Genomic DNA, 26,744 nt, shown 5'->3' on the forward strand with positions numbered 1-26,744 from the left:
ATACAGTCCATGGAATTCTCCAGGCCAGAATACTGGAGTGGCTAGCCTTTCCCTTCTCCAGGGGATCTTCCCAACCCAGGGACTGAACCTAGGTCTCCCACACTGTAGTCGGATTCTTTACCAGCTGAGCCACAGAGAATATTTCTAAATGCCCTTTAAACCTCCCATTTGCCCCCTTCCAAACCAGAAGCTATGTCATTCCTCCCAGAAGTAACTACTACCTAAAATTTTACAATAACTGTTTCCTTGTATGTCTTTATATTTTAACATATATGTATAGATCCTTAAGACTTTTATATATATATATACTATAATGAGGAATCCCAGAAACTGGGGTTGACCGTTTGGGGACTAGAAACAGAAAGCCTATATAACAACTACAATTTCAAGTCCCCTCCCTCAATCTGTAGGAGGCAGGAGGTACAGTCTTTAGAGAATGAAATAAGGAAAGCTCCAGACTTGAGTCTTCAAAGGTACAAAGGAGGGCAAGTGTGAGGCACAAGACTGAGAAAGAGAATTAAGAAAAAGTTTGCTTATTGAATGAGGAGACCTTGACTTTACTGTCTTGTGTCCTGGGCGAGCCTTCTTAGGAGAAAACTACCCAAGAGAAAAAGTTCTACAAATGCTGACATTTCAGGGACCCTAAAAAAAAGCTGATTCACTCCCCGACCTTTGAAACTTATTACTGGATAAGTGGCGCCCAGGCGCTGAGAGCTTTTAGAACCTCACTCTTAAATGTATACACACAGCCAAGGAGGTGCTTTGTCCAAACAGAAGGGAATATGAACACACCGGGGACTTTGAACCCATGACCCAGTGTCACCTTTTTTTTTTTTTTTTTTTTTTAGAAAATCTTTTATGTATTTATTTACTTAGGTATTTATCTGGCAGCTCTGGGTCTTACTTGCAGCGAGGGGGATCTTTCATCATGGCATGCAATATCTCTTTAGTTGTGACACGTGGGATCTAGTTCCCGGACTAGGGATTGAACTCGGGCCCTCTGCAATGGGGGTGTGGAGTCTTAGCCACTGGACTACCAGGGAAGTCCCTCCTGTGTCATCTTTAAAGAGTTTGTGCAAGAAGACAGACACTAACATAAAACTCTTTCTAAATGCCGAACAGTTTTATAACATGTGGAAAAAAGAGTTAAAAGTACAAAGGCAAAAGGACCAGCTTACCTGTGGGGATGTGGACAAGTCTGACAGCACTATCAGTTGTGTTAACATGCTGCCCTCCTGCTCCTTTGGCTCGAAATGTGTCTATTCGCAAGTCCTTAGGCTCTACCTTCACATCTACCTAGAACCAAAAGTACAGCATGAGTAAATCCCATACTTGACAAATACTTAAATATTACACTGATCCCAAGGTCTCTCAAATAAACTGTATTGTTTTAAATCACAGCCATTTGACTAAGAGGTGAAATAACTTATAACAAAGAAAGAACCATAAACACCCTATTCCAACAGATGCTATTTTAAACACCGATTTATGAGACCACTGAGTTATGTAATCTTTCAAAAGTTTTATGATCTATCATCCCACAAAGCTATCTTAGATACAAAATATATTTTTTTAAAAAGGCAGAACATGAATAGACATTTTTCTAAAGAAGACACTCAAGTGGCCAACAGGCACATGAAAAGATGCTCCCATCATTAATCATCAGAGAAATGCAAATCAGAACCACAGTGAGGTATCACCTTGCATCTGTCAGAATGGCTATCATCAGAAAGAATGGCTATCATTCAATGTCAGGGAGGATATGGAAAAAGGGAAACCCTTGTACACTGTTGGTGGGAATGTAAATTGGTGCATCACTGTGGAAAGTAACATGGAGGTTTCTCAAAAAACTAAAAATAGGACTAACATATCCAGCAATTCCACTCCTGGGTATGTATCTGAAAATAAAAACCTAAACTCAAAGAGATATATTCACCCCAATGTTCACAGTAGTATTATTTATAACAGCCAAGATATGCAAGCAATGTAAGTATCCATGAATGAATAAAGATGTGATACACACACACACACACACACACACACACACACTGGAATATTGCTCAGCCAGAAAAAATGAAATTTTGCGATTTGCAATAACATAAATGAACTTGGAGGGTACTGTGCTTAGTGAAATAAGTTGAACAGAGAAAGACAAATATGTATAGCATCACTTATATAGGAAGTTTAAAAATTAAAACACACTACTGAATATAACAAAAATGGAAATGGACTCAAACTAGTGGTTACCAGTGAGGAAAGCAAAAGGGGGAAGAGAAGAATAGACAGATGTAGGGGAGTAAGAAGTACAGACTATTTTGTATAAAATAAATGAACTATAAGAATATATTGTACAGCACAGGGAAGAAAGCCAATATTTTATGATAACTATAAATGGCGTATAACCTTTCAAAATAGTGAATCACTGTGTTGTACACCTGAAACATAATACTGTAAATCAACTATACCTCAATTTTTTCAAAAAGAAAAATAATAGTGATTATATCTTATTGAATTTAAAAAATAAATCTGTAAGTCTATAATGAAGTCACAAACATACAAAATTCAATATATGAGTTTATAATGAGGTAAAATGAAAATGGAAAGAGAAGAAAGGAGGAGAGAAGGTAGTGGGGAGGAAAGTTCTTCACAGTAAAGAATGCCAGTTAATACATGCAGAAGGAATGATGAAATTAGAAAATCATCATTTTGAAACACCAAACTAAATAACTAATTCAGGCAAAGATCACTACTGGATGGTTAAAGACCATTGAAGACAAGTTGTTGGGAATAGGATATATTACTTATATTACTATATTATTATATTACTTAGATTATCCCCTTATTATAAAGAGAGAAATACACTTTCACAATCAGGATTTTTTTTGTGGTCACCAACTTCACTAAATGCTCAAAGTGATCCTCACTAAAAGTGGGGTAATCTGATATTCTGACTTGTGATGAGACACAACATGAATATAACTACACCTGCGAAGTATTCTTGCTCTAAATGTATAACCTGAATAGAATGGAATATTTAAATACAACTTTTCATAGAATGCAGGAGATAAAGGAACAAGTTAAAGAGTGTTATAAGGAAACAGACGAATCCAGAATGTGGAACATTCTACAAGACAAAAGGTCTAAAAAAAGAAAAAAAAAGACAAAAGGTCTAGACTCTTCAAAATGTCAATGTCATTTAAAAAAAAAAAAGGTTGGAAGACTGTTCCAGGCATAAATAGTTATAACAACAAACTGCAATAGCAGTGAAACTTGATAGCATCCTCGTTTAAGAAAATAGCTATAAAGATACTTTTTGATGACTGAGGAAACTATTAACTGGACTAAGTATTAATTGTGATATTGTGATTTACGGTAAGAAATATATATTGTTCAGTTCTCAGCAGAGAGCTCCTAAAACCTTTGGGTATTTTCCTAAGTGGTAAGAGTGACAAAGGTGTCTGTGTGATTCATAACAAGCCCCTCTGAACCACATTTGACTTTATGTTAATAAGGTGATATTTGGAAAACCATGGGTAACCACAGCATGCAGACTGATGGCCAGCTCCACCCCAATCTCCAGGGAGGGGAGAGGGGTTGGAGGTTGAATTAATCCCCAAAGTCTATTGATTTACGCAACCATGTCTATGTATGGAAGACTCCATAAAAGTCCCCCAAGCACAGGGTTCAGAGCTGCCAGGCTGATGAGCATGTGAAGCTGCAGGCAGGGAGGCGAGCCTGGAAGGGCGTGGAAGCTCTACACCTCTTTGAGTTCTCGGAGTTTCTTCCACCTGGCCCTTCCTGAGTTATACTTTTTGCAATAAGGCAGTAGTCTAGTAAGTATGAGCTTCCCGGGTGGCTCAGTGGTAAAGGATCCGCCTGCCAGTGCAGGAGACTAGAGTTCTATCCCTGGGTTGGGAAGATCCCCTGGAGAAAGGCGTGGCAACCCACACCAGTATTCTTGCTGGAGAATTCCACGGACGGAGGTCCGTGGGGTCACAGAGAGCCTGCACGCGCTAGTAAGGACACTGTTTTCCTGTGTTCTGTGAGCCCCTTTAGTAAATTACTGAGACTAAGGAGGGGGCGCGGGGCCCTCCGGACGCAGGAGCCCAGGAGACAGCCTGCTTTCACGCCTGGCTCTGACGTGGGCGGGCGGCCGTGCGGCGGGGCTGAGTCCCGCTGGTGGAAGCCGAGCCACTTGCCCAGGGAGCCGGTGTCAGAGGTGAGCTGAACTGTGGGCCGGTCACTTGCTGTGCGCAGAGAATGGAGGCGCTGCTTCGTGGGGGGAAAGACGCTCACAGGTTTGGGGTGCAGAACGCACAGGAGCTTTGCGCGGACAGTGACACTCCGGCGGACCTCCCCAGATAACGGTTCGGGGTCCCTGCAGGGGGTACCTCATCCGCGTGGGGGAGCACGATCACCGACATCGTCCCCGTGTGAATCCGCTGCATCCGGGATGACAGGCCCACCTCCGGGATGCGCTGAACCCGGTGAATCCCACCTTCGTACTTCAAGTGCTTGTAGACGTCATCACCGGAAATCCGGGCCGCTGCGTGATGCAGCCCACCTATGAAAAAAAGTTCCAGCGTAATGATGAATTCCACTTTGAAAGGCATCAGGACCTTAAATGGCCTTCATGAAAGGCCCCTGTGAGCACAGAGCCTGAGATGAGAACATAAAGTCGGTCCAAAAAGACGTTTTCCCAACATAAGTCTATTAATATGTAATAGGAAACATACAAAAAAATTGTTTATGGTTATCTCTGGAGAACAGAACAACAGCATGTTTTTCATCTTAAGTGTTTTTGTTGCAAAGTTTTATGATGAACAAATTTCACTTTTATAAAAATAGCATTAGAAAAAAAGAATACTGGGAAATTTTCTGCATTGAATCTATGCGATCTTAGGCTAATTTGGTGCCATATATGAATGCTCAATACCAGAGCAATTTGATAATGATGAATAATTCTATAGGTCCTCCCAAGCTTTCAAGAATCTATTGAAATTTAATTCTTGCTTGTCTGTGAAGCAGAAAAATCAGCACAATGCCTAAACTAGCTTCTTATTGAACATATTGTTTAAAAAAAATCTTTTTATTGTAAAATAATACACAGACATAGAAAACCACATGAATCAAATGCATGGTTCAAGATTAAGAAAAAGAACTTTATCAGGCACCTGCAAGGCCCTCCCATAGATCTGCCTTTCCTACAATCCCCTCCCTTTCTCAGGTAACCACTACTTTTTATTCCCTTCTCTACTATAACTTTATTACCTAATGTGCTGCCCTAGGCACTACAGTGTAGTCTTGTCCATTTAAAAAAGTTGATACGTCTTTCAAATCTCAGTCTGTAAGTTCATCACCCATCTCAAGTTATCCATTGAGGAACCAGGGCTGTTGACATACAGAAATTTCCCACAGCTTGGTTTTGCTGACTGCATACTCTTGGCACGCTTCAATCTCTTCTCTGCCCTCTGTACTGGCTGCTACTGGGCAGCTGGATCCAGAAACTAGATTGAACTCTTTGGCAAGACAACAGGAGACAGACAATGTCTGGTTGTCTCTTATGTTTTTATCAAACAATGTTTGATGCTTCATGTACCACAGAGGTTGTAGAAAGGTGACAGTCCAATTCTATGGGCTTCCCTTGTGGCTCAGCTGGTCAAGAATCCACCTGCAATGCAGGAGACCTGGGTTCAATCCTGGGTTGGAAAGATCCCCTGGAGAACGGAAAAGCTACCCACTCCAGTATTCTGGCCTGGAGAATTCCAGGGACTGTATAGCCCATAGGGTCACAAAGAGTTGGACATGACTAAGTGACGTAAAAAAAAACAAAACCTAGATTCAGCCATTTCTCCAAGAAGCCCTGGTTCCTTTCGAAGGAAATTAATATTTCAATGTTTTCAATATTGGGGAACTAGGGATATTCACTAATACTGGGTTGGTCATTGTTTCCAGACCTTTTCAGTGGACAGAGATAGGAAATACCTCATGAGTTTACAGAGACGTTGAGAAACAATTCCTTATCAGTTTCTTGCATTTCTGCACATTTTGTAAACAAGGAACTGCCTGCCCTTTTGTTCCAGAATATCTTTTTAAGGGTATTTGTTTAGTGAACAGCTTTGGAGATAATGTCTCCCTCTAGAGCAAAGGACAAGTGCCTGCCAATGTAGGAGACACGGATCCCATCCCTGGTCGGGGAAGATCTCACGGGCCGCGGAGCAGCTAAGCCCGTGCGCCACAGCTGCGGAGCCTGTGCTCCGGAGCCGGGAGCCACAGCTGCGGAGCCCACACGCCCGCGAGCCCGTGCTCGGCAACAAGAGAAGCCACCGCAACTGGAGAAAAAGCCCGCAGAGCCCACCCAGCTCAGCCAAGAAAAAGACTCCACCTTCCGATGCAGGGGACACGGGTTTGATCTCTGATCAGGGAACTAAGATCCTACACGCTGCAGGGCAGCTAAGCCTGTGTGCATGGCAATGGAGACTCAGCAAAATAAAATAGAGAACCCCATGCTCAGGATTCCTCTTCTGTTTTGAAACCCACCATGTGGGTAGGTGTCATCTGACCTTCCAGTTGCCTTTTGGGACGTGGAGCTCATGAAACCAGCACAAAAATGCTGATATTCTGGTTACTGCTACTACCATGAGTCATAAACCATCCTTTGTCTCTGACCCATGAAACTGTGACTTGCTAAATTCCTGTCTTGCAAGTAGGGTAAAATCTCAGACAACTTGTTCTGATAACTGATACTTCTAATATAAATTAAAGATCACAATGTCTTCTCTAGTACTCCTATATCACTTGCTTTCCATACTGAGAATCTTGGTTCCCAAAGACAGAGAGGATACCAGAATTAGAGTATCTCATAATTACTCTTCTATTTTATCCAATATTTCATAAACAGCAGTCTCAGAATAACACTACTAGTTCTACCACCAATACAATTACTAAAAACATTATAAAACTTTTTTGCATGTGCTCGTCCCGTTCTCCTTCCCATTTTGCAAATGACTGCACTCTATACTGTCAGATCTAACAGTCCTTATATACTGTACTTTTTCCTCTTAGTCCTCAGTTAGACCTAGTTCTATAGATAATCACGTATTTAATACTCCCCGTTAGGGAAAGTGAAAGTGTTAGCTGCTCAGTCGTATCTGACTCTGCAGCTCCATGGACTGCAGTCTGCCAGGATCCTCTGTCCATGGGATTCTCCCGGCAAGAAAACTGGAGTGAGTTGCCATTTTCTACTCCAGGGGATCTTCCCAACCCAGGGATAGAACTCAGGTTTCCTGCATTGCAGGCAGATTCTTTACTATCTAAGCCACCAGGAAAGCCTGGGAGAAAGACTGGCAGTATAAATTTCTGGCATGTACCGACTTTCTCAAGAGGACCCAGTCTTGCCTTTATTCAAGGGGTTTTAGGTCTACAAACTGGCTCAAATCTGGGAACTGACTAAGGGGCCATGACTTCTGTTTTTATGACACAGGTTAGACTTTTGTTCACTTGACCTAGAACTTTTCTGCTTATACAGGTCAAATAAGAATGTAGTAGGTTCCCCTGAAATCAGGAACAAGACAAGGGTGCCCACTCTCACCACTACTATTCAACATAGTTTTGGAAGTTTTGGCCACAGCAATCAGGGCAGAAAAAGAAGTAAAAGGAATCCAGATAGGAAAAGAAGAAGTGAAACTCTCTCTGTTTGCAGATGACATGATCCTCTACATAGAAAACCCTAAAGACTCTACCAGAAAATTACTAGAGCTAATCAATGAATACAGTAAAGTTGCAGGATATAAAATTAACACACAGAAATCTCTTGCATTCCTATACACTAACAATGAGAAAACAGAAAGAGAAATTAAGGAAACAATACCATTCACCATTGCAACAAAAAGAATAAAATACTTAGGAGTATATCTACCTAAAGAAACAAAAGACCTATACATAGAAAACTATAAAATACTGATGAAAGAAATCAAAGAGGACACAAACAGATGGAGAAATATACCGTGTTCATGGATTGGAAGAATCAATATTGTCAAAATGACTATACTACCCAAAGCAATCTATAGATTCAATGCAATCCCTATCAAACTACCAACGGTATTTTTCACAGAACTAGAACAAATAATCTCACAATTTGTATGGAAATACAAAAAACCTCGAATAGCCAAAGTAATCCTGAGAAAGAAGAATGGAACTGGAGGAATCAATCTGCCTGACTTCAGACTGTACTACAAAGCCACAGTCATCAAGACAGTATGGTACTGGCACAAAGACAGAAATATAGATCAATGGAACAGAATAGAAAGCCCAGAGATAAATCCACGAACCTATGGTCACCTTATCTTCGACAAAGGAGGCAAGGATATACAATGGAAAAAAGATAACCTCTTTAACAAGTAGTGCTGGGAAAACTGGTCAACCACCTGTAAAAGAATGAAACTAGAACACTTTCTAACACCATACACAAAAATAAACTCAAAATGGATTAAAGATCTAAATGTAAGACCAGAGACTATAAAACTCCTAGAGGAGAACATAGGCAAAACACTCTCCGACATAAATCACAGCAGGATCCTCTATGACCCACATCCCAGAATTTCAGAAATAAAAGCAAAAATAAACAAATGGGACCTAATGAAACTTAAAAGCTTTTGCACAACAAAGGAAACTATAAGCAAGGTGAAAAGACAGCCCTCAGATTGGGAGAAAATAATAGCAAACGAAGCAACAGACAAAGGATTAATCTCAAATATATACAAGCAACTCCTCCAGCTCAACTCCAGAAAAATAAATGACCCAATCAAAAAATGGGCCAAAGAACTCAACAGACATTTCTCCAAGGAAGACATACAGATGGCTAACAAACACATGAAAAGATGCTCAACATCACTCATTATCAGAGAAATGCAAATCAAAACCACAATGAGGTACCATTATACGCCAGTCAGGATGGCTGCTATCCAAAAGTCTACAAGCAATAAATGCTGGAGAGGGTGTGGAGAAAAGGGAACCCTCTTACACTGTTGGTGGGAATGCAAATTAGTACAGCCACTATGGAAAACAGTGTGGAGATTTCTTAAAAAGCTGGAAATAGAACTGCCATATGACCCAGCAATCCCACTTCTGGGCATACACACCAAGGAAACCAGATCTGAAAGAGACACGTGCACCCCAATGTTCATCGCAGCACTGTTTATAATAGCCAGGACATGGAAGCAACCCAGATGCCCATCAGCAGACGAATGGATGAGGAAGCTGTGGTACATATACACCATGGAATATTACTCAGCCATTAAAAAGAATTCATTTGAATCAGTTCTAATGAGATGGATGAAACTGGAGCCCATTATACAGAGCGAAGTAAGCCAGAAAGATAAAGACCATTACAGTATACTAACACATATATATGGACTTTAGAAAGATGGTAACGATAACCCTATATGCAAAACAGAAAAAGAGACTCAGATGTATAGAACAGACTTGTGGACTCTGGGAGAAGGCGAGGGTGGGATGTTTCAAGAGAACAGCATTGAAACATGTATATTATCTAGGGTGAAACAGATAACCAGCCCAGGTTGGATGCATGAGACAAGTGCTCGGGCCTAGTGCACTGGGAAGACCCAGAGGGATCGGGTGGAGAGGGAGGTGGGAGGGGGGACTGGGATGGGGAATACATGTAAATCCATGGCTAATTCATTTCAATGTATAACAAAAACTACTGTAATGATGTAAAGTAATTAGCCTCCAACTAATAAAAATTAAAAAAAAAAAAAAAAGAATGTAGTAGGCTTCCATTCTTTACTCCCAGGGACACATGTTAACCAGCCAATGCCCTGTCTGCATAAGTCAGCCTATTCCGATTGCTCCTTTTACTCTGCTGTCCATTATGGTAACCACACCCATATTGCTTTTGGCCGCTGAGTGCCAACACTGCTACCTTGAGATCCAATTGCTCCAACTACCCTTAGGTTTCCTAATTCATCTACTAGAGTTCCCACTGTAGGGTCTTGGCTGCAGATAAAAACTATCAGACAGCTCTTTAGTGATGCCAGGGCTCCCCTCATAAACTTATTTCTCAACAGCTGTGGTGAAAAGTATTACCTCTGGACACATTAAATCAACCACCACGTTATTTTTATTTAGTTAGTTATTTTTTTATGCCTTGATGTGTGGCCTGCAGTATCTTAGTTCACCAACCAGAGATCGAACCCATGCCCCTGGCACTGGGAGCACAGCCTCTTAACCACTGGACTGCCAGGGAAGTCCCAACCACCACATCACTTTAATGACCTCGCCCTGAATTCAGCTGGTGAGCAGAAAATAACAAAACATAATTACAAACATTAATCGGTTGGGAGGGAAGAGAGAATATAATAAATTTCACTTGTTGTTGTTGTTCAGTCACCAAGTCACGTCCAACTCTTTTGCGACCACATGGACTGTAGCCCGCCAGGCTCCTCTGTCCATGGTGGGACTTCCAGGCAAGAATACTGGAGTGGGGTGCCATTTCCTTCTCCAGGGGGTCTTCCCGACCCAGGGATTGAACCCGAGTCTCCTGCATTGGTAAGTGGATTCTTTACCACTGAGCCACTCAGGGAAGTCCCCCTTTAATTTGAAAGACATTTCTCAAGTCCCTAGAAATCAGGAATATAGAATGACAGTGATAGACCTACACTACATGTCAAGAGCCATCACCCTGCACTGCTTCTACAAAGAGTAATCTTGTAATCATGTAGTATTAACTACTTATGTAATGGTTGAGGATTTTCCCTATCTGTCCCAAGATCACAAAACTAAAAGACTTGGAAGTCATTTGATATATGAATTTTTACATTTAAGTGTGTTTTCCCCCAATCTTAGCTTCTAGTGCTATGTGAATCTCTATGAGTTCCCTATATTTCAATTAAACATTAAGTATGTACACATACATATATATATATATTCTGTGCTAAGTCTCTTCAGTAGTGTCCAACTCTTTGCAACCCTATGGATGGTAGCCAACCAGGCTCCCCTGTCCACGAGATTCTCCAGGCAAGAATCCTGGAGTGGGTTGCTATGTCCTCCTCCAGAGGATCTTTCCAACCCAGGAATCGAACCAGGGTCTCCTGCATTGCAGGTGGATTCTTTACCAGCTGAGCAACCAGGGAAGCCCCCATCTCTGTTCTAACAGCTATCAGATATCTCTCCTCAACTCTATTCCCTCACCAAAGCTCTGGTTACCCAGCTTCAGCACTTACTTATTTCTAAAGGGATGTTCTCTATAACAACACACACAATCATGCAAAAATCACTTTCACTGTTCTTCCCAAGTGGAGTCTGCCTTCCAATTTCTATTTCATTTGGCATGAATGACTATTGCAATCGTCTCAGCTAGAAAGATTAGGTCCCTATGGCTCATTTCCTTTGTGTCAGAATAAACTAATGGGATGTAGTGTGGAATTAAATCTAACCCCAGGACTGCCATTACTTATTGTGTGATCTTGGATTAGTTACTTATTCTCTGAGCCTAGATTTTCATCTGTGAAATAGGATTAACAATACCTATCTCACAGGGTTTTAAGGATCAAATGACCCACACTGCATGCCGGACACAGTTGGCAAGCAATAGCTTCTCTCATCAGTTACCAGATTTTGCCCATTCTTCCTCTGAAGGTCTCTCATATGTCTACTCCCAATTCTAACTCTTAGTCACACCTGGTTACTGTAATAACCTCTCAGCCACCTGCCTTAAATCTAGCCTCTTCAATCCATCTTTCACACTGCTGTCAAAATTATCTTAAAACTAAGTGTTGGTTACCAACGGGGAAAGAGGGGCAGAGATTTAGAAGATTTGGATTAACATATATACACTACTATACATAAAATGGGCTTCCCTTGTGGCTCAGTTGGTAAAGAATCTGCCTACCATGCGGGAAACCTGGGTTTGACCCCTGGGTTGGGAAGACCCCCTGGAGAAGGGAAAGGCTACCCACCCCAGTATTCTGGCCTGGAGAACTCCATGGACTGTATAGTCCATGAGGTCGCAAAGAGTCAGACACATCTGAGTGACTTTCACTTCACGTACATAAAAGAAGACCAACAAGGACCTATGGTATAGCACAGAGAATTATATCTCTGTGTGTGTGTGTGTGTGTGTATGTATGAATCACTGTGACATATACCAAAAATTGAAAAAATATTATAAACCAACTATACTTCAATAAAAAAGAAAAAATAATCTTCTTACAATATATATTATCAAATGATATTCTTATTAACAAAATGCTCAACAGCCCCCTAATAATCAAGGCCTGTTCAGCTTTCATGTCTGCTGCAAATCTACTCTTTCAAACCTATTTCCTCTCACTTCTCATCACAAATATCCCGATTAACTGGCTTCCCCACCTCTATACACACAGCAAGATGTTCCCCACCATCATGCCATTGCTCGGATTACTCCTTCCCTCTGCTCTCCTGGTCTTCCCCTTTCCTGACCACTGACTGGACTTCAAATCTGTACCGAGCACACACTTCCTATGCTCGCCAGTGGTTTTCATTTCCCTGGATTGCGTCACTATATGAATCTTCTTTCTCCACTTTGATCATTTGTGGGTTATTACTCATGGGCCCCCTGTCTACTATGGTGTATCTTGGTGTAACCAAGCAGATTAAAAACTTCCAGATGGATTAAAAGAATGGAACAAAAGACAATTATCAGCAGTTCTAATTTAACGTACTTGAGTATTTAAAACATTAAAGACTTGCACTAGTTTCTTATTGTTTATGTTGTCTAAGTTTTTATCAGTCCAGCTTGAGTGGGAGCATCTTGAAACTAAAGATAAATGACTAACTTTTTCTGCATTCTCATAAACATCTAACACATTATAAGTACTTTAAAAAGTTTAGTACATCTTGGCTCTGAATAACAGAACAATGATTTCCCAGGCCAGGCATTTATCAACCCTCCATAGGGAAAGTTTTCTAATTCATATATTCCTTCCTAAGAGGATGCTTCTCTCTTTCCCATTCTCTTCTTCTATAGTAAGAATTCTACTGTAGTAAGCCACTGTAATTGAAGAGTCCATGTCACAATATTTAATCGATGTAGACCACATGTTTTAAAAAAACAGGACAATGTGGTTCTCATCAAAAGCAGAGAAAAAATAATTTTCAGCATTGTCTATGGACAAAATCCTCAAACACACCTACCATAATCAGCTGGTGTATAATTCAGAAGTTCAAATCTCCAGTGTTTGTAGCTTGAATAATTCTGGTACATATCAAATATTTCTCGGGTAAATTGTTGGCAGATATCACCTAAAAGAAAATTTAAAAATATTCAGTCAGTATACATTTTCCAAAGTAGACATACAGATGGACAATAGGCACATGAAAAGATGCTCAACATCACTAATTATTAGAGAAATGCAAATCAAAACTACAAAGGAGGTATCGATTCACACTGGTCAGAATGGCCACCGTTAAAAGTCTATGAATAACAAATGCTGGAGGAGGTATGGAGAGAAAGGAACCTGCCAACAATGCTGGTGTACACTGCTACAGTGTACATGAATGTAAACTGGTACAGTCACTATGGAAAGCAGTATGGAGGTTCCTTAAAAAACTAAAAATAGAGTTGCCATATGACTCAGCAATCCTATTCCTGGGCATCTATCTGGAGAAAACTCTAATATGAAAAGGCACATGCACCCCAGTGTTCACTGCTGCATAATTTACAATAGCCAAGACATGGAAACAGCGTAAATGTCCACCGACTGATGAATAGATAAAGAAAGGTCTGGTACACATATATAGTGGAATACTACTAAGCCATAGAAAAGAACAAAGTAATGCCGTCTGCGCAGCAATATGGATGGACCTAGAGATTATCTTACAAAGTGAAGTAAGTCAGAAAAGAAAGACAAATATCAAATGATATTGCTTCTATGTGGAATCTAAAATATGACTCAAATGAACTGATTTATGAGACAGAAACAGACTTACAGATACAGACATCAAATTTATGTTTACCAAAAGGGATAGGGGATGAGGAGGGATAAATGAGGAGTCGGGGACTAGCAGACACATAATACTGTATACATAATAGATCAACAACAACGTTCTACTGTATAGCACACTAGAATATATTCAATATCCTATAATAAATCAATAAAAAAATATGAAAAAGAAATATATATATAGGTGTGACTGAATCACTGTATACTAGAAACTAAGACAACACTGTAAATCAACTATACTTCAATAAAAAAAAATTTCCGCTTTTTCTAGGAAAAGAAATTCCAGGAAATTTTAGGAAAGTCCTCCTTGAAAGGCCCCTTAGGAGTTGAGAAGTAACTACTTCCAAAGGGAAACACATTTAACAAACTTTTAAAGTTATAGTGTGTCAAATCAAGGTAACATTCAAGTATTTTTTAAGATCATTTACAATAAAATTATTTTATTGACCTCCAGTCGTTCTTCCAGATGTCACTTCTAAAATAACATCATTTTTGTCATATTTCTCCTTTGGCAGTAGACTCTGGAAAAGCTGAAAAAGGGAGAAAAATCAGTATCAGTGTGTATAGTTTCCATGGTATGCTGTTATTACTTGAACTCAGATAAGAGATTCCCAAATATTAATAAAATCGGTAATTAATAAAATCATAGATCATCCCAAGAGGTCTGGCTTTAATAAGCAGACCTAATTAGGCCTAAGATAAGCAACCAATTTACATTAAACAATGAAGTTACTTGTTGGGATAGTTTCTACAATGCTATCAGATTATCTCAATTTTCTAAAACACAGAAGTTCAGATCAAAGTCCAGGGTTCCATTCAATTTTCTTCAGATTCTGCTTCTAGTAGTCCTGAACAGTAGCTTCTTTCATCTAATGAAAGAAAGCTTTCAAAGTCTTCATATGGAGAAAATGAGGACTTTTCATATATGATTACATGTTCTCTCCCACAATAAATGCCAGTGCCAGGCCATGCCCTATCTTCTCAGCAGAGTTGGTTTAAAGAATAGATTGAGGACTCCCAAGATAAGGCTCAAATATCTTCTCAGTGTAATAAGAAAAAGAGGGACTTGCTGATAAAGAAAGTAACCAATTTCCCTCTTAGGAAGAAAAAGGAAGCAGCTTTATTTTTATTATTACTAAAAGGTCTTTCAAATCAAACTGAAATTACCCATGTATCATGACTCTTCCTACTGACAGTTTTTGAAATAGTCCATCTCTGCTAGAAATGTTATGGCCTGATGGAGAGAATATTAGACTAGGAGTCAGACGTCTGACTTCTGTTTTTGACTAGCTGTTTCCATCAGGGAAAAAAATATTGATATCTCCACCACATCCTCCTCAACCCCTCAAACAGCCCTTCCAGAGATTATTATCATACTAAATGAAGTAAGCCAGGCAGAGAAAGACAAATATCATATACTGTTGCTTATCTGTGGAAACTTAAAAAAAAAAGGATACAAATGAACTTATTTACAAAATAGAAACAGATGCACAGACATAGAAAACAAACTTAGGGTCATCAAAGGGAAAAGGGGAGGGAAAAATTAAGAGTACAAGAGTTGGTAACGGACAGGGAGGCCTGGCGTGCTGCGATTCATGGGGTCGCAGAGTCGGACACAACTGAGTGACTGAACTGAACTGAACTGATACTACTATATATAAAATAAACAAGGACCTACTGTATAGAAGAGGGAATTATACTGAAAATTTTGTAACAACCTATAAGGAAAAAGAAGCTGAGAAAGAAGATATATGTGTGTGTGTGTGTGTGTATATGTAACAGAATAACTGTACTCTACACTTGAAGCTAACACAACATTGTAAATCAACTGTACTTCAATTAAAAAAACAAAGCCCATCTACTGGATTCCTAGAGTAGGGAAGACTGAAGGTAGGAGGATGGCAAACAGGACAAAGGGGAACATAAGATGCAGTGCTGTATCTTCATTTTAGACAATCCATCCACTGAGCTAGAAAGGGCTAAAGACTTACATTAATCCATTGTCTCTACAGTCTTGGATTCCCTTCCATAATTAACCTAAGCAGCATGAACCACTCCCTCTTTCTAAGACTTAAAAACTCTGGACTCCTCCCCTTGTTGAAGTAGATTCAGCTTTGGAATACTTTTGCCTGGAGGTAGGGGGGCTTGTTCTTTTCTTTGCCATCACAATCTCTTCACTCAATCTCATTCTGTCGTAAATTACAGCACTAAACCCAACATTATCAATCTTTCTAAGAGAAGACTTAATAAAACTGGTGTTCAGAAAGTACTTTAAGCACCAAAACATAATCTAGCAAGAACAGTATTCCTTTATATTCACAGTATTAGGTTCAGTTTACCTCTTAAAACATACCTCAACAAAACAAAACAAAACAAAAAAACATACCTGACTGTATAACATGCTGATTTTCTGAGCAATGGTTTGCCTCTCTTCCAATGCAAGTTCTTGTAGCTGTTTTTCATCTTGTTTATTCAGACCTACAAACCACCAAATAATAGTAAAAATGTTCAAATACTCACCAAGAAACTTTTAAATAGCTACCTAATCTCAATCTACTGAATTTTATCTTGTGAAGGCAAGGGATTATAAAAAAGAACTATTAACAATAGTTAAGAGAATATCAATTAAGTATTTGGTAAGTATGTCTAAAAAACTTGGGTGAAAACAAGTATAATCTTGCTCCAAAGAGCTGGTGATATGAATGTCTATAAGTAAATATAAAAATCAGTGATGAGATCTTCCCAACCCAAATAAGCTAAGTTTCAGAGTAAATTGGGGTGACTACTTGTCTAAAGGTGGCAGCCTTTGGTTACCACACTGAGTACTCTAGTATGGCTAGAACCTCCATTTTTTTAAGTCAGAAATAAGAACTCTTAAAATTTTGAATGCTCTTAAAAATGCTCATCCTTAGTAAACATTTTTTTAAAACACCACATGGGTCAAAAACCCACACATCTTGGCGACCTCTGCTTTATGGAAAGAATGGTTCTTTTCACATTTCAAAGCAGAAAATTAAATCCTGGAACTCACAGAACAAGCTCTCAATGAGATAGTGGCCAAAACAGGGTGAATCCCATAACCTCTGATCCCATTGCTTTAGATGCCTAGAGACTGATATGTGCTAAATGATTTTTTTTTAATTCTTAATAATTAAAAAAATTAGAAATGAAGACTCATAAAAGACAGAAGGCTCTTTAAAATCCTTCTCTAATCATGGAAGTCATCGGGGTCTGGTGGAATTCTATGCCTCATTCCGTCTTTCAACATTTAACACTGGCTCTAGTTGCTGGGGACCCGAGGATGAATAAAACACGGTTCAGGTCTCAAGGGGCTCAGTCTGCTGGCAAAGATGGACACACTCACCTGGTTACAAGAGGTAGTAAGAATGGTGCCACTGAGGCCTGAAGGGTGGTCTAGCTGAAGATTCCTAAATAAGGTGCCATCTAACTGCATCTCTTCCTTTTGTGTGTGTGTGTGTGATCTCAGCTCCCTGACCAGGGATCAGACCCGCACTGCCTGCACTGGGAGGTGATGTCTCAACCACAGGACCGCCAGGAGGTCCCTGGCCTCAGTTTCTAATTATAAATGGCCTGTTGCAGAACTGTACCATCACTGCTGGCCTCGCCTTGTGCTCGTAAGCCTCAGACGGTAGTCAGGCTGCCATGACTCAATGTGTTGGCTGGGTCAGAGGTGTACCAGAAAAACCTGCTGAGTTGCAACCATATAAAATTACCTTTGTGGTCTTTTATTCCTTACTGAACTGTAAAATCCAACCTGTAAAATCAGTTTCACCAGATTCAATTCATTGTCAAGAGATCCAAGAGTCTATTATACCCTATGACTGGTGCTGCAGGAAATAAAAATAAGACACAGGCCCTGTACTTGAGGCTCAGGGAAAGGGACTGAAAAGACAATTACGTAAAGGATCAGAACACAAAACAGAGAAAGGTAATCATACTTGTTTTACAGAGGGGAGTGAAGCCAAAGTATGATATTCAAGCCATACTTTGTAAGCGGACTGAATTTCAAGAAGATGAAATTGGTGGGTTAACAATATGAGCAAAAATATGGGATGGTCTGAGTATATCCAGGAAATGGCAAATTGTCTATTTTGGTCAGAAGATAGAACATGCAAAGGGAATTAATAGACTACAGAGAGAGGTGAGGGTCACTCTGCGGGGACACTTAAATGCCAAGCCAAACAATCTATATTTACAGGCAATGGGATTTACTGAAAATTCACAGCAGGAAAGTAGTATAGTCAAGGTTGTACTTAGGCTGGGAACCCCTCATAGCTCAGTTGGTAAAGAATCTGCCTGCAATGCAGGAGACCCTGGTTTGATTCCTGGGGCGGGAAGATCCTCTGCAGAAGGGATAGGCTACCCAACTCCAGTATTCTTGGGCTTCCCTTGTGCCTCAGCTGGTAAAGAATCTACCTTCAATGCGGGAGACCTGGGTTGGGAAGATTCCCTGGAGAAGGGAAAGGCTACCCACTGCAGTATTCTGGTCTGGAGAATTCCATGGACTGCATAGTCCATGCAGTCACTAAGAGTTGGACATGACTGAGCAATCACTAGGCTGGAAAAGCTTGGAGATGAGACTACAAGTTAGGAATTTATTGTAGGCATCTTTGATGAGCTATAAGGAAGATATAAAGTAGTGGAAAGAATAGGAGAAGACTCATACAAGATATATTACAGAGGTAGACTCTATATTGGACTTCGAATCTTTGGGCAGTGAATAAGAGTAGCAGCTGTGGAATCTCACTGATTGGGTTCAAATCCCTGCTCCTCTCTGGACTAGCTAAGTGACCTTTGGCATTTTAACCTCTCGGTTTCTTCATCTATAAAGTGGGAATATTATTAAAAATTCCTACCTCATAAGGTCATTGTGAGCATTCAAATGAGATTAATATTTGCAAAATACTTAGCTTAGTGCCTGGCACATAATAAGACTTAGTAAATGTAGCTATTATCACTATTATTATAAAACAGCAGAATTGTAGTAGAAACTTTAGGAGCAATCTACTAATTGAATCTACTAATATTGCATGATACAAACATGGCTGAAAGAGTTTGCATCAGTTTAATTCGGAAAACATTTAGTAAGCTCCTATTATGTGCAATAGGGTTTGATCCCTGAGTTGGGAAGATTCCCTGGAGAGGGGAATGGCAACCCACTCCAGTATTCTTGCCTGGAAAATTCCATGGACAGAGGAGCCTGGCAGGCTACATACAGTCCATGGGGTCGCAAAGAGTTGGACATGACTGAGTGACTAACATGCAAAATATGTGCAGGCAACTTTCCCAAATAATTACAAATTTGAGAGGAATTATGCAAAGGAGTAAAAAATAATACACATTAAAAGAGGTGAGAAGGGCTTCCCTGGTGGTCCAGTGGTAAAGAATCCGCCTTTCAGTGCAGGGGGCACGGGTTAATCCCGGGTCTGGGAAGATTCCACATGCTGCAGGGCAACTAAGCTTGTGCACAGCTACTGAAGCCCGCAAGCCCTAGGGCTTATGCTCCACAAAAAGAGAAGCCAGCACAATGAGAAGCCCGGGCACCGCAACTAGAGAGCGGTCCCGGAACTAGAGAAAGACTGTACACAGCAAGAAACACCCAGTGCAGCCAACAATAAAATAAATACATAAAAAAATTTTAAGTATATGCATAAAAAATAAATATATGCATTAAAAAAAAAAAGAGGTAAGAAATTCACAGGACCACTAATAGAAGGCAGAAAAAGGTTAAGGGTTTGGACATCCAGGACTTTACAGGTATAACTGTGACTGGCTGCAATATTGCTTAACATCTCTAAGGCTTAATGAAACATGATGATACACAGAATAAAGCTTATAAACTAAACTAAAAGCTAATAGCAAAGTAAGTGTTGAATCCTAGGTTAATCCATTATACTTTTTTCTCAACTTCTATATATTTTGGAAACTGTTTATAAAAGAAAAATGTTAAGACAATATTATTAAGAGATACTAAAATTGAAAATTAACACCTCTCACATTAGGTATATAAAATTAACTCAAGTAGATCAATGACATAAATATAAGGGCTAAAAATATAAAACTCTTGGACTAAAACACAGATCTGAATTTTTGTGACTGCGGGTTTCTTAGATATGGCACCAAAACACAAACAAGAGGGAAAAAAAAAAGATAAACCTCATCAAAATTAAAAATGGTGGTGCTTCAAGGGATGATGCACAGAATGGAAGAAAAATTCTGAAAATAATATGTCTGATAAGGAACTTGTATCTATAACATAAAGAACTCTTACAACTCAGTAACAAAAAGACAACTCAATTAAAAAATGGGCAAAGGATTTTAGAGTCATTTATCCAAAGGTGACATACAATAGGTACATTCATCAGAGAAATGAAAGTCAAAATCACAGTAAGCTACCATTTCATACACTAGGATGGCTAGAATAACAAAGGTGGATCACAAAGGTTGGAGAGGATGTGGAGAAACCTGAACTCTCATAGATGGGAGATGGAATGTAAAACAGTGCAGCCACTTAGGAAAACCTGTCAGGCAGTTCCTCGAAAGATTAAACCTGGAGTTACCACACAACAATATATGTCCACACAAAAACTTGTACACAAGTATTCCTAACAGCATTGTGCATAGTAACCAAAAAGTGGAAACAAATCAATAACCAACAACTGATGAATGTATAAATAAAATGTGAGATATCTATACAATGGGACATAATTCATCAATAAAAAGAAATGAAGCTCAGAAACATGTTACAACGTAATTGAACCTTAAACATATCCTAAGTGAAAGAAGCCAATCACATAAGGTAACATATTGGATGATTCCATTTATATACAATGCCTGAAATAAGTAACTGGGTAGAGACAGAAAGTAAGGCTGGAAGGGAAGGCGGGATTGGGACGAGATGGCTAAAGGGTGCAGGGTTTCCTCTGAGGGTGATGAAACAATTCCCGTACTACATGAGCCCTCTGATGGGGTAGAAATTGTAGTTTTGAGTCCATGGTATATAGCATCTAGGACAGAGCTCAGCAAAGATCTATTCAATAAATTAAAGCTTCTGAAAAGGTCAGTATTCAGTCTCCCAGACCTTAACAGCATCTCGGCGAGTACCATGAGGATCTCAGTCTCATAGTAGGAGTTACTCTTTAGTAACTGTCAGACACCCAGACTACAGTACAGAATCCTGTCCTTTCCAATTGTAGGGCTTATTACTTGTTGGTTTTTTAAGAGCTCGAGTTCAATATAGCTTTAGCTTAGAGACTCAATCCTGTACTTGTACACACACACATCTTTTACCTACTTTTACACATTGATTCTAATTCTTCAATGGCTTGTTCAGCCTCCTGAATTTCTCTGTAAATGACCACAAGCGGGGCCAGCTCAGCATGCCGTCGAGTCAAGCACCTCCGGTCCCCTTCACTGGCAGAGATGTGTTGCAAACAATGATCAAGTGTTTGGTACTCTTTACTCAGGGCCTCCATATATTTTTGTAGTGCTTTATGCTTCCAGAGCATGCTGGTATCTTGATGACAGTATCTCCTGGAGCAATTCTTATTTAACAGACGATGGAGAACGTGATTTCTGTTTCGCCTAAAGACCCACAGCCTTGTGTCAAGAGGGATCTGTGTAAGCTGATGAGAATGGTGATGGACGTGGCACTGGAGGTGACCATTAAGAGACAGATGTCTAAAAAGACAAGCAAATAGGTGACGATTCATCTCAGCATCTGAAACAAAATAAGCACAAGTTGAAAAATATCAACTCCACAGACAGAAAAACGGGGAGGAACCTCAAGCAATCTAGCTCAGTTCACTGCCTCAGCCAGCTCCAAACGAAGTCCCCAAATTCAATAACCCACAAAGGAAAACAATTCTTCAAATCTCTGAATCAAACAAAATAAATGAAGACAGCACTGTTTTCCACCCACTCACCATATATAATTAACTAAGGCAAATGAGTAAGAGTATAATGAATAAATATATCAATAGAATAGGTTGTATCACCTATTTCTTATAACATATCCAGAATCTAAAATTGAGAATTGAGTGTGTGAATAAGCACAAGTGCAAAATAACATGCAAACTTAGGTGGCTCACATATTAACAGATTTTTTAATTTGAAGGAAATACTACTTCCTTGTCTAATACTTTACTTTTAGGTACCCAGATGCCCAAGAAGCCAAGTAACTTAATCATGATTATTCATTCTACCAGTTTCAGGCAGAGTTGAGGCGAATGCAAGTTGCCTGTTCAGAGCTCAGTGTTTTTCATTCCTAACTATGCAATCTCTCTTCAAAGATGCTTCCCTTTTAGCTGAGATTGAAAGGATAAAAACATTACATATTAATAGTAAAAAATGTAGAAATTTGGCTTTAAAAAAAAGACAATGAAGCTAATTATACTAAATGAAAAGAGCAGATTCAAAAACAATATATTATCAATTAGGTTTTCAAAATTTCTACAGTATACGGAATACATGGATTTATGGGGACATAACCCCTCATAATTGAGGAAGATTTTTATTTTGAAAAAGGAAAACTAGATAAAAATACACACCAAAATGTTAATATTATGATCTCTAGTTGTGACATTATGGATACTTTTTCCTTTTCCCCTACTTTTTAGTGTTTTCTGAATTTCCTATACATACAGCACATAGTATTTTTACAAAGAAAAAATTACAAGTTAGGTGAATTTGGCTGTGTCCAATAACTATCTGTTCTCCTTCCCTCTAACAGAGATAACTAAAAGAGCTAACAAAGGTACACAATTGTGATTGTTGAATAAGAAAGGGAAAAGATAAAATGTTCTAAGAAAAATCCTTTGCCCCTAGAATCCTGAGGTTCGAATTTGAAATAAGGGTCAAAACTGATCAGAATCAACCTTTATTATCTCCAGTGTTCCTACTATGCTAGGTGTTATTAATATATTAGTTCAGTTTATCATTGTAAGTCGCCTAACTTGGATATCATTATTTCCTAGGAAATAGAATGGTGTCTAAAATATTCAAAGTTTGCAGGGTTCTGCTAACAAAATGTAACTTAATCACACTCTAAAGAGGGCACCAATGTCCAGTAGCCACAAATGCTAGTCCTCCAGGAGTTACCACTTGTCTTCACATTGAGACAGGCTGGGACCCAGGACCCCCTTGGGAGCCCTGCACCATGCTTGCAGTTGGACAAACACCTCCAGGAGCAACAAAATAGGCAGAACTATAAGGGACTTAAAATAACTGCATGCATGCGCAGTTGGGGCAAACTCTGAACAACTAGATACAGAGACCAAAATGCCCAACTCCCACCTCCCAAGAGCCTGAAGAGCTGGAAGTAAAAGCATGGTACTGGGCTTGACCCCTCAAAGGGATGGACAGACCACTTAAGCTACCCCTGCTTCCGACCCTCGGACACGAACAAGCTTGCCTATCTCTCCCCACCCCCAGCAAGTGAGCAAGGAAGCAAACTTGTTCTGGCGGCCCCCTGCTGTAGCAGGAGCCTCAATAAAGCCTTGTCTCAATTTCCTGACTAGCCTCTTTACACTTTCTATTGATTAAGGAGGACAAGAACCCTGATGGGTAGCAACATCTAGTCTCCATCACAGAAGGTGTGTCCATTTGAAAAAGGACAGAGAAAAAAACGGCAAAAAGATTTTTGTTGAAACACTTCTAGCTAGAGTTCCTTTTTAGGAATAGTTAGTAGAAGGCGGAGGACAGAGGATGAGATGGCTGGATGGCATCATCGACTCAATGGACAGGAGTCTAGGCAAACTCCCAGAGATAGTGAAGGGCAGGGAAGCCTGGTGACGGGTCGGAGCGGCTGAACAAGTGAAACACCTCTCTAGGTCGTGAACTTCAATGCTAAGTAACCCCCAGGACTTTCACCTTCTAGGGTTATCTATACTTGAGAACTGCAAGTCTTCTCCATCACCCCTCGCCCCCTCGCCCCCATACACACAAACAGTTAACAAAATTAATCTGAAATTCTAGGAACTCTCAGCCTCTGCAAATCAGAAGCGACATTAAGCCGGCACGAGGGTATCACGTGTAAGTTTCGCTGTGTTACTCGGTATCAGGAATGATCCCATATGGAGGCAGCATGGGATGGGAAAAAGCTAGAGAAAGAAAATAGACTTTTTAGATCAGGAAAGAGAAATGAACTCTGAGTACTTAAAAAAAATCAAGGACACTAGGTTTCCTTACTGAAGTCGGAACCTTCTGTGATCCACTACATTTCAGCCCAGCGGTCACCGGATCCCTTTCACCTCCGGGTTCACCCAGTCTGGGTTAGAGCCCGACCCCGCCTCCTCGGGCGTCTCCACTCCTCTGCGGAAGCAGTCCTTGAGTGTGCGCAACATAAGCTAACAGAGGAAACAACAGAGAAAACGATACAGCAAGAAAACTTCCCACGAGATGGCCGTGGGCCTGCTCATCTGGAGTCGGAACCCTAAGTGTGGCTTGCCAGGGGAGGGAGACGGGAGGTGTGCGGGAACGGGGCCCGCGTGTTGAATGAACCACGACTCCCGGGAGCGCCGGCCCGGGAATCCTGGGAGTTGTAGTTTCTGTCCGACAGGCGCTCCGCCCCCAACCCCCTAGGCCGAAGCTGCAGCTTCGGTTTTCACAGCTCCAGGCGAGCTCAGAAGGGAGGTTCTCTACAGTTCTGATGAAGAGCTCAAGATACACAAAAATTTCTTTACATGTGGAGCCACTCGAGCAGAGATTCCTGATTTTTTTTAAAATGAGGATTCGAAAGTTTACAGGATTCTGAACGTTAATAGCTGTACTTTTCAGCTTTCCTTGCCTGAGAAAATACCTAATGGCTAGTTGAGACTGTACATGTATATCTTTAAAAAATCATACCAGTGCTCAGATAGCGAGTTGTGTTCCACACTTTGTGACCCCCATGGACTATAGGCTTCCAGGCTCCGGTGTTCATTCTCCAGGCAAGAATCCTGGAGTGGTTACCATTTCCTCCTTCAGGAGGTCTTCCTTACACTGGTCAAGCCCTGGTCTCCCACATTGCAGGCAGATTCTTTACCACTAGCACCACCTGGGAAGCCCTAAATGTCCTAAGGAGGATACAAAATATGGGAGACCATATATAGTTACAAGTTAGTGACTTTATATCTGTTGTATATGCATAAACAGAATTTGGGGGCTCAGTTGAGGTTTGTAAACCATGAGTTAAGTAAAGCATTAAAAAACATAATAATAAACAATTCTAGCAAAATGCAAATATATTACCTTACTTTAAATATTCAAGTAGGATACTTATTTACATTGCAGATCACATTCACAAGTCATTTGAACTCTGTGCCTCAGTATTTCTTCCTGAAAAGCAGGGGCAACAAGAATTCCATATTACCAACTTCACAGAATATTTTCTTAAGTTATGAACATAAATAGAAAAAGGGGAATTAGGCATAAATATAAATATCTAACATTTATTACCTATTTCAAGGTATCCACTTCTACCAACTACATATTGGATACTATTCTAAATGGCTTAAGCCTTTTATTTAATTTAATCCTTACAACAACCCTAAAATAACCCATTTTGCATAAGAGAAAACTATGGCACAGAGAGTTTTAGTAACTTGTCCAAGGAACAGAATTAGCAATAGAGCTTACCTGTCTTGATAATCTATGGCTCTTAAGCTCTGATACTAGCTCCCTCCTCCAGAGAAAAAAGAAAGGAACGCATTCAGTCATTCATTCAGTAGATATGGAGCACTAGTTATGTGCTTCTCACTGTTCTAATGTGAGAATTTAGCAATGAATAGAAAAGACAATAGTCTCTGACCTCACAAATTCCAGAAACTGAAAGTCACTCAGTCATGTCTGACTCTTTGTGACCCCATGGACTTCTCCAGGTAAGAACACTGGAGTGGCTAGAGGTTCCCTTCTCCAGGGGATCTTCCCAACCCAGGGATCGAACCCGGGTCTCCTGCACTGCAAGCAAATTCTTAACCTGCTGAGCCACCAAGGAAGCCCTGCAAATTCCAGAGGAACCACATAAACCATTCTCCTAAATTATTCAACAAAATCTTTTGACTTTTTATTTTGATATCTTATTCAAATATATAACTTAAGTAGTACTTTTAAGGCTTTCTTCTTAAAAAATAAACCTTAGTGCTATGGATTGAATTGTAACTGTTCCAAATTCAATTTATTAAAGCTAACACTGCTGACAAAGGTCTGTATCGTCAAAGCTATGGTTTCTCTGGCAGTCATGTACAGATGTGAGAGTTGAATCATAAAGAAGGCTGAGTGCCAAAGAATGGATGCTTTTGAACTGTGGTGCTGGAGAAGACTCTTAGAGTCCCTTGGACAGAAGGGAGATCAAACCAGTCAATCCTGAAGGAAATCAACCCTGAATATTCACTGGAAGGACTGATGCTGAAGCTGAGGCTTCAGTACTTTGGCTACCCTGATGCAGTGAGCCACCTCACTGGAAAAGACCCTGATGCTGGGAAAGATTGAGGGCAGGAGGAGAAGGAGATAACAGACGATGAGATGGTTGGGTGGCATCACTAACTCAAAGGACATGAATTGAGCGAACTCCAGGAGATGGTGAAGGACAGGGAAGACTGGTGTATGCACTTCATGGGGTTGCAAAGGGTCGGACATGACTTAGTGACTGAACAACAACAACAATGCAAATACATAACTTAAGTAGTACATATAAAGCTTTCTTTTTAAAAAATAAGCCTTGGTGCTGTGGATGAATTGCATCCC

General features: G+C 40.1%; 1 protein-coding gene across 2 annotated transcripts in view; it reads right to left on the reverse strand.

Annotated features, from left to right (window-relative positions):
* The window catches only part of MTRF1 (mitochondrial translation release factor 1), a 38,300-nt gene extending 13,779 nt beyond the window's left edge, over window positions 1-24,521 (reverse strand). The window contains exons 1-7 of one of the 2 annotated variants that reach the window (XM_020879769.2): window positions 24,210-24,520; window positions 21,316-21,741; window positions 16,387-16,478; window positions 14,449-14,530; window positions 13,192-13,299; window positions 4,392-4,564; window positions 1,179-1,296 (exon numbers count right to left, since the gene is read on the reverse strand). In XM_020879769.2, the coding sequence (XP_020735428.2) occupies window positions 1,179-1,296; window positions 4,392-4,564; window positions 13,192-13,299; window positions 14,449-14,530; window positions 16,387-16,478; window positions 21,316-21,733 (991 nt within the window). In that variant the 5' untranslated portion in view covers window positions 21,734-21,741; window positions 24,210-24,520. Of the gene's footprint in view, window positions 1-1,178; window positions 1,297-4,391; window positions 4,565-13,191; window positions 13,300-14,448; window positions 14,531-16,386; window positions 16,479-21,315; window positions 21,742-24,209 lie in introns of both variants that reach the window. The other variant, XM_020879770.2, reaches the window with a different exon arrangement.
* Between the last annotated feature and the right edge of the window lie 2,223 nt (window positions 24,522-26,744).

This window comes from Odocoileus virginianus, chromosome 8 (assembly GCF_023699985.2).
Source record: "Odocoileus virginianus isolate 20LAN1187 ecotype Illinois chromosome 8, Ovbor_1.2, whole genome shotgun sequence".
Taxonomy (NCBI): domain Eukaryota; kingdom Metazoa; phylum Chordata; class Mammalia; order Artiodactyla; family Cervidae; genus Odocoileus; species Odocoileus virginianus.